The sequence below is a fragment of the Pterocles gutturalis genome, unplaced genomic scaffold (assembly GCF_000699245.1).
Source record: "Pterocles gutturalis isolate BGI_N339 unplaced genomic scaffold, ASM69924v1 scaffold7275, whole genome shotgun sequence".
NCBI classification, from domain to species: domain Eukaryota; kingdom Metazoa; phylum Chordata; class Aves; order Pterocliformes; family Pteroclidae; genus Pterocles; species Pterocles gutturalis.
Window position 1 is genome coordinate 2,419 of NW_010145720.1, and position 8,663 is coordinate 11,081.

Genomic DNA, 8,663 nt, shown 5'->3' on the forward strand with positions numbered 1-8,663 from the left:
GCTCTAAGGTCTCCCCAGAGCCTTCTGTCCTCTTCTTCAGGCTGAACAACTCCAACTCTCTCAGCCTGTCCTCGCACGGGAAGTGCTCCAGCCTCTGACCATCTCTCTGACCTCCTCTGGCCCCGCTCCAACAGCTCCATGTCTGTCCTGTGCTGAGGACCCCAGAACTGGATGCAGCACTGCAGGGGGCGGGTCTCACCAGAGCAGAGCAGAGGCGGAGAATCCCCTCCCTTGACCTGCTGGTCACACTGCTGGTGATGCAGCCCTGTTGGCTTTCTGGGCTGCAAGCACACACTGCCGGCTCATGTTGAGCTTCTCATCAACTAACACCCCAAGTCCTTCTCCTCAGGGCTACTCTCAATCCATTCTCCTCCCAGCCTTGGAGTTGCCCCAGCCCACGTGCAGGAGCTTGCACTTGCCCTTGTTGAACTTCATGAGGTTGGCATGAGCCCACTCCTCCAGCCTGTGATGGTCCCTCTGGATGCCATCCCTTCCCTCCAGGGTGTCGACGGCACCACACAGCTTGGTGTCGTTGGCAAACTTGCTGAGGGTGCACTCAGTCCCGCTGTCCATGTGGGGTTGGTCCAGCAGAGCATCTGCCAGGTGAGGTTTGAAGCAGACCAGCTTTGCTTAAATCAAAACACAGGCAGGGTGGAGACCTGGGTCCTGCAGCTCAGGGTCTCCTGGGATGCCAGCCTTCCCACGGGCTGTGGTCTTCTTAGCAGAGGCACGACAGGGCATGTGGCAAACCTGGGTTCTTCATGGAACAGGACCTGAAAAAAGAGCAAGAAAGGTAATCAGAAATATTTATTGTTCTGTGCTCTTGACTGCAGAAGTGACATCTCTCTCTCATCCCGAGGCTCCACGGTTTCAAAGAGCTGTATTGAATGGGAGGGGGGTCTCCAGTCTGTCTAAGACCCGGTGTTGCTGCTGGTTTTTGCTTGCACATCCCTGCTGACCTCCCCCACCGAGTCCTAGAGCCAGGTGATGCACAAAGGCAAGTCCTTTGCCTGCCTGGAGACAGTCAAGCTCCTGCTGGCCCAGCCTACAGCTCTGCAGGAAGCAGCAGGATGTTGCAGAGCGAGTGGTGGGTCTGGATGGAGCAGGAGCAAGGGAAGGTGGTGGCCCAGTGACCCGCCTTCTTTTCCTCCTCTCTTGTGCTTCAGCTCCTCTGATACATGGCATGGTGCAACGACCCCCATCCCTACTGTCCTAGCGAGACCTGTAGCCTCTTCCCACCCCCAGAGGAAATCCCTTGTGCTGAGGGGGGATGGTGGCATCCCATCCCCATTTTCTGCAAGCTCTCTAGGTTTCTTAATAAGACCACCTGGGAAAAAAATATCCCTCCTGTTTGTGAGCCGTGGCCACGGCTCTACTTTGCTTGCTCAGCACGGTCACGGGGTTAGCAGGGCTCGGGCAGGGCAGGGCTAGGCTGCATGCGCTTTCGCAGCCTCCCCGTCTGGATGATTCAAAGAAGCTTTATCAGGACTTTTTTTTTTTTTTTTTTAAGTAAATCAATACTCTGACGGTCCTGACCCACCACCCCCCTTACAAGTGTTTTCCTGCCATTTCTTAAAACCTCTTCTGGCTCTGGCGCTGCCAACAATAACAAAGCATCGCTTTGTTGATGGACATGGGACAGGACGGCCACGTCAGGCAGGAGATGCTGTTCATAAGAGAAGAATTTGCTGGAGACCCATGAGCGTGCGCCTGCCTGCAGCTGGGGCTGCCCAGCAGGCTTGTTGCGACCTGCTCGGCATGCGGAGAGGATGCTTCGTGCCTGGCAGCCGGTTGCTTCAGACTGAAACTGCAAAATGGGTAGAACTGAGGGCAACAGACTGACGGGCAAACCCTGGCCCCGCTGGTGCTGAGTCAGCAGGACATTCTGCTCCGCCCCAGCTCCTGCCAGGTTGTGGATCATCACCCCGGGAGTGCTGAGCTGTGGTATGACAGCAGGAGCCGTCATCGTCCCCCAGGGAGAGGCTGCACATCTCATCTGGGAGGAATGCTGGCCCCACAGGAGATGCTAGCATTGTCTTTTGCTCAACTCTCTGCCCCAGGATCCTGTAATTGCTGAGGATGTGCCCTCAGCACATCAGTATCTGTGGTGCAGTGGTGACGAAGGAGGTCCCTGGAGCCAAGGGCACAGCCTGGTATGGGGCACCACACAAGGGACCATCGTCTCTCTCAATGGCCCTGGTGGGATGGGACCTCTGGAGCTCTGTATTGCAGATGGAGATGATGAGACATCCCAGAGGGAAACAATTCTTCTGGAGGGATGTCTCCATCCTGGGGGTTCAGGGCTCGGCTGGGCTGAGCCACAGCCACCCTGACCACCCCATAGTGACCACAGGTTGGACTTGAGGTGGCTGCTACCAGCACTAGGGTGATGCTCGGGGGATCTGGCACATTGTGGTACTAAAATCTACCCTCAGGAGCAGATGAGAATCAAGAGAAGGTTGTTCTCTAACTGTGATGTTGCATCTTAGATCACTCAGAGATAAAGAAGCCTCTGCTGATGAGAGCTGTTGGGCACTGGGGATCTTTGTGGTTCAGCCTGTGAGTAAGCGTTGAACCCAGTTCCCAAAAAAGGAGCTTTGTAATCGATGAGTAGGAAACCTCAGTTTCTGGGACGGCCATCTGCAGCCGTGTGTCAGACACGGGAAACCAGACGTGCTGACTCCGTTGCACTGCTGGTGACCTGTTCTTTATCTCAGGATGTGCTGGGGATTTGTGTTATCGCCCACACATGCTTGCTTTCTTCTCTTCTGATTTCCCATGTCTTTGCTGGATGCCTCCAGGGTGAGCAGACAGGCTCCTCGTCCCACAGCCACCTTCCAGACCCCATCCCCTTTCTGGGCACGACAGGGGCCAAAGGGTCCTCTCCTCTGTAGCTCTTGCTCCTGCTGACAGTGAGTCTGTGCTGTCATCTATCTTTCATGCAGAGCATTTACCCAGACCGCATCCTCTACAGCGTCCGTGCCGAAGGCCAGGACTACCTCCTGTGGCTGGAGAAGAACAAGTAAGTGCGGGTGGGCATGGCGGGACAGCCGGGGGAGGCTTGCTTCCCACCCTTGCTGTCAACATCCCTTCTCCAAGTTCTGGCATCACCACCCTAGTGATGTAAGCCCTCAGACCAGACCGTCACTACCCAAATATTGCATTTTTTCTTTCCTTGCCAAACCCACCTGGGGAAGTCATGGGCCCACCATACGCAACCTGACCAATCTCATCCCCAAAGCTTTCCATCCTCTCCCCAAAAGTGGGATGACTCCTGACAGCCCTTCCCCATCCCACAGGGAGCTGCTGGGGCAGCACTACACCCAGACACACTATTCAGCCAACGGCACGGAGATCACAGAGAAGCCAGATGTTCAGGTATGGGGCTGGCTCCAGGGAGAGCGGTTGTCCCACTCCTGCGGGGTCCTGCCATGCCAACAGCTGGTGCAGACCCCCTTTACACCTCTCCTCTCCTTTGGTGGCAGGATCACTGCTTTTATCAGGGCCATGTGCGAGGATACACCGACTCAGCAGTGAGCATCAGCACCTGCAGCGGGCTCAGGTAGGACCTCTGACTGCCCTGGGGCACTGTGGCTGCTGCAGCACAGCATTGAGCCTGGCCTTAGTGCATGCCACGGCACTGTGCCACATCACAGTGAGCTGGTGTGACCAAGCCCTGGCCAGCTGGAGCTGTGCCGATGGAAGGAGAGTTCAGCTTTCCCCTGAGGAAGAAAAGACGACATCCCTTTTCCTGCTGCCGGTGAGAGCACTGACCTCCCTGGCTCGGTGCCTAGCAGGAAAAGCATGCAGCATTTTGCAGCTAAGCTTGGTGGTTTTGTTGGGGGCTGACTCATGGCATGGGATGAGACTGGAAACCTGAGTGTAGCCAGAGGTCTGGGCAGGAGTGACTTCCCTGGGCAGCAAGGCACAGGTTGTCCCAGATCTGTCCTCTTCCCAGGGCAGATTAGACCAAATTCGCCCCAAGTGCTGCAGGCAGCAGCACAAAGGTGTGCTCACGGTGATGTACCAGCTTGTAGGCTGCCAGCATCTCCTCCATGTGCCCTTCCAAAAGAAAAGCAAAGCATTCTGTGCATCAGGCCAGCTGTGTCTCCCTCTCCCCACTGGCTGCTGGCCGTGCTAGTGATCGTTCCTCAAAAGCTGCCTTGGGTCTACCTTCATTTAATGGCAGAAAGCATCCTTGCAGAGTAACCCAAGCCACCAGGCCCATGCAAGGTTGCTCAGTTTGCTATGGAAGATTCCTACTCTGCTGTTTTCTTTCTTTTGAGAGCAGCTGGCAGCAAGACGTTGCAAGAGAGTAAGCCAGAGAGGAAGGGGTCCCTCGCAGACGGGTGTGTGAGGAGGACTGGTGGTCCCTGGAGAGCCCAGGGACCTGCAAACACCTGTTTGCAGGAGAAACACCCACTAGAGCTGTGTGGCAGCCAGGTCCTCACTTTGAGAGCAGGGCTTGAGTCTGCAGCGACCTTAGCTTGCACAGCTTGTGCATACATGGCATATCCTGTATAGCAGGAGGACAAGATGTGCAAGGGCAGGGGAGGAGACGAGGACAATACAGACAGGGTACATGGGGCACCGCACACTCAGCAGAAATGCTGTGTTAAACCTGGCCTGGCAGTGCTGGGCACTTCTCCTTGCTGACCACTGCGACATTTCTGCTGCCCAAAGTACAGGATACTCCCCTTGCTACCAGCAACCGATGCCGTGCCATGGTTTGCTCCCTCCCAGCCCAGCAGTCAGTTTCCAGCCTCCCTTACAGTCCTTTTGTTCAGCCGATGCTTCTGCAGCCTCCAAAAGGAAGTGCTATGAATATTTCTGGAGCGGGCCTTGAAGATGGTCCGAGGGCTGGAGCACCTCCTGTGCGAGGACAGGCAGAGAGAGTTGGGGTTGTTCAGCCTGGAGAAGAGAAGGCTCCAGGAAGACCTTACAGCACCTTCCAGTGCTGAAAGGGGGCTACAGGAGAGATGGGGGTGGCTCTTCATCAGGGGGTGGAGTGACAGGATGAGAGGGAATGGTTTTAAGCTGAAAGAGGGGAGGTTGAGATGAGATATCAGGAAGAAATGTTTTCCTGTGCAGGTGGTGAGGCAGTGGCCCAGGTTGCCCAGAGAAGCTGTGGATGCCCCATCCCTGGAGGTGTTCAGGGCCAGGCTGGATGAAGCTTTGAGCAACCTGGGCTAGTGGGAGGTGGCACTGCCCGTGGCAGGGGGGTTGGAACTCAATGATCTTTAAGGTCCTTTCCAGCCCAAACCATTCTATGATTCTAGGATTCAGTTTCCTATTGCTCCCCATTTCCTGGCATGCCCCTGGTCAGCTCCGTCCTGCAGCAACTCCTTGATGTGCCCTTGGGCCAGGCAAGGTTGCAGGGAAGAGATGTCCAGTCCCTGGCATTGCTGTGAGTTCCTGCACCCTGTACTTCTGCACAGCGATCTGGGGCTTCATGCACGTCCCATGAGTCTGATTTCATCCATGTGGCCAGAAGGGCCTGACTGTCCTGTCCTGCTAATGACCTGTAGCTCATCCAAGTTATGGGAAACATGAAGGGGTTGGGCGGTTTCCTGGCTGGGATTTGGCAGCTATAGTTTGTATCCCAGACACTTGCGGGGAGTGCGTGTAAGGTCTGTCCGTGTCCTGCTGGATATCTCCCCAACCTGATGCTGTCCTCTCTCTTGACAGTGGGTTTTTCCGGGTGAATGAGACCACCTTCCTGCTGGAGCCACTGGAGGAGGACATAGCTGGCCGGCATGCAGTGTACAGAGCAGCTCACCTGCGGGGGAAGCGCGGCACGTGCCCAGAGGCTGGTGCCACCCTGGAATATGACCGTGAACCAAAAATTCCTGCAGCCATGAAGCTTTACCACTGGGTTAGGAATTGCATTGTTTCTTCCTGTAGCTGAGTTTGCAAGAGCCTAGGTCCTATAAAGTCCAGGAGAGGAGTGGGGCCATACTGCATCTCTTGGAGATGCTCCTCTCCCACACGTTGGTTAGGTACCCAAACATGGGTTGTTCCCAGTGGCCTAGCTGCTGGTGGGAACAAGTCCTCCGCTCCTGCACCATTAGCAGGAGCATCCTCCTACCATCCTACTCATCCTCCTACCCCATGTGGTCCATGAGGCCCACAGAGCCTCCTTCACGCCTTGAATAAAATTGGAAGATGCCCCAGGATCTAACACGTTCCACAGGACGGCCAAGTGCAGGGCTCAGCAAGCTGCAGAGTTGAGCCCCTCTTTGTGCTCACTTTCCTCTTCTCTTCCAGAAATTGTCTCCGTTACACAAAGGTCCCCGATTTGTAGAGCTGGTCCTGGTTGTGGACAACGAGGAGGTAAGTGGGGTGAGGGGGTGAGCTGGTGCCTGTGTTTTTGCTGTCGTCCACTGCAGCAAGGAGGTCGAAGCCAGCCTGGAAATCTCTCTGTGTCCTTCCCGTAGTTCAGGAAACACAAGGACTTGCGCACAGTGCAGAACCGCATGAAGGAAATCGTGAACCATGTTGACAAGGTGAGCCCAGGGGTCTGCATCTGCCCTCCTCCCACCCAGCACATGCCCTGCAGTGCCAGAATGGGCGTGAACACAGTGGAGCAGAGATTGATGGAGGGTGATGGAGCTGGAGCCGATCTCAAGCCCGTAGGTGGGTTGCCACATGGTGACCAGCTCCCTTGGCCAACGGAATGTGCAAAGTGGCCATGACAAGTAGCTCAGCTCTGGGTCCCAGGAGCACGGTACGGCTGCCTCCCAGCTCTCTCACAGAATCATAGAATCATAGAATGGTTTGGATTGCAAAGGACCTTAAAGATCATCTAGTTCCAAACCCCTTGCTGCAGGCAGGGACAGCTCCCACTAGCCCGGGTTGCTCCAAGCCTCTCATAAGGGAAGGGGTGAGAAATTTCTTCTCATAAGCCCTGGGAGCACGTCTCAGGCACTCTCAAGTTGGAGTGGTGCCAATGAGGGGAGGGTGATGAATACAGTGCACCAAGGAGGGGTTTCTGCTTGCCTTGCTTCAGCCTCACTCTGTTGTTGTCAGTGTGGGAGCAGCATCCCAGCCAGGAGGGAGCACAGAGGTCCTGGGGTAAACCCTGTCTGTGTGGTCACCCCAGCTTGTATTATTTATTGAGGGAGTGACAGAGCTGATATTGCCCAGTGAGGTGGGGTCCTGGGCTTGGCCGCAGTTCCCCAGGGGAGGTGGGACCTTCCCTCTGCTTGTGCAGCTCAAATTCAAGTGCACCCTCTGGGCTGTCTCCCATCCCAGCTTTATCAGCCTCTTCGCCTGCGGGTGGCTTTGATCGGCTTGGAGGTGTGGAGCCACAAGGACAAAATCGTGGTCAGTCCCAACCCAGAGGTGACACTGGACAACTTCCTGCACTGGCGGGAGGCAGAGCTTCTGCGGAGGAAGCCGCATGACAATGCCCAGCTGATCACGTAAGGATGGGGGGCCACCACCTCACCACCCTCACAGCCCTGCTGCCACCTGGGCCACACGGCCACAGTGGCATCTCGATCCCACAGGGGCATAGACTTCCACGGTACAACCGTAGGGCTCGCCAAGAAGCTTGTGATGTGCACGAGGGACTCGGGCGGTGTCAACCAGGTGGGTCTTGCAGCCCGGGCGTGCTCTGGGGGCAGCAGCTGGCCCACGGTCTGCACTCCCTGTGTTGTGTTTTCCAGAGTCTGTCCTCCACTGTTCTCCAGCTTTCCCCCTCGGCAGCCTTAGGGCTGGATCTGTCCCCCAACATCTCCAACCCTTGAGTGACTGACCCTTAGAGAAGTGTCAGGGCCGCAGTGGAAGGGTGGCTGTGGAAACCCAGCTGGGTGCCTGTGGAGGGCTCTGATGTCCCTGAGCCCTGAAGAGCCTCCCAGAGCAGCTCCGTGGACATGGGGCTTCTCCCACCACCGCTCAGGAAGTTGGGACTTGGTTTGTGTTTGCTCCTTGGCCATCCTGGCTGTGCTCCTCAGGTAGGGCATCCTTTGCTGCAGCAGGAGTCATTGGCGATGGGACCTGCGGCTGTCCAAAACTATCACAAAGCATTGTTTCAGGGTAGCTGCTATATCTAAGCTCACTTACACCCCTGAGAGCCCAGTCTGGAGGTCTTATGGGGCCATGAGACCAAGTCCAGCTTTTGTCTTTTACCCCATGGAGATGCTGTGGAGAGCGTCTGAACCACACTGCACTTCTTGTCCAACAGGACCACAGCACGAATCCTATTGGTGCTGCATCCACCATGGCTCACGAGATGGGGCACAACCTGGGGATGTCTCATGATGAAGATGTCACTGGCTGCCGTTGTCCTGTCCCCAGAGCTGATGGAGGATGCGTCATGGCGGCGAGTGTTGGGTGAGTGAAGGAGAAAGGGGACTATCCCTGGGCAGCAAATATTTCGAGGTGTCCTCTGCCACTGTCCTGATGGGGTGAAGCCTGTGAGATGGTCAGGTTTGGGTGGGCTCTTCACTTGAAGCTGCAGTTCAAAGGTCTGTTGGTGCCTTTGAGTCTGTTGGTGGCCCTCCAAGCTGGTGGGTGCGAGGGCTGCCCGGCTCCCACCTCTGCTCATAACTGCCTGCATTTTGTGCCCCTTCAGTTTGGTTTACCCCAAGCTCTTCAGCCGCTGCAGCGAGCAGGACATGTGGCAGTTCCTCGGGGACCCCAGGACCAGCTGCCTGCTG

The 8,663-nt window shown here is 56.1% G+C and overlaps 1 protein-coding gene across 1 annotated transcript in view; it reads left to right on the forward strand.

Annotated features, from left to right (window-relative positions):
- LOC104470513 (disintegrin and metalloproteinase domain-containing protein 8-like) overlaps positions 1-8,663 on the forward strand; it is a gene marked incomplete at both ends in the record, with an annotated part of 13,541 nt that overhangs the window by 1,843 nt on the left and 3,035 nt on the right. The window contains 10 exons of the mRNA XM_010085465.1: positions 2,946-3,022; positions 3,300-3,378; positions 3,486-3,562; positions 5,689-5,875; positions 6,268-6,333; positions 6,438-6,506; positions 7,255-7,424; positions 7,512-7,593; positions 8,189-8,337; positions 8,579-8,663. Coding sequence (XP_010083767.1) covers positions 2,946-3,022; positions 3,300-3,378; positions 3,486-3,562; positions 5,689-5,875; positions 6,268-6,333; positions 6,438-6,506; positions 7,255-7,424; positions 7,512-7,593; positions 8,189-8,337; positions 8,579-8,663 — 1,041 coding nt within the window. The remainder of the gene's footprint in view (positions 1-2,945; positions 3,023-3,299; positions 3,379-3,485; positions 3,563-5,688; positions 5,876-6,267; positions 6,334-6,437; positions 6,507-7,254; positions 7,425-7,511; positions 7,594-8,188; positions 8,338-8,578) is intronic.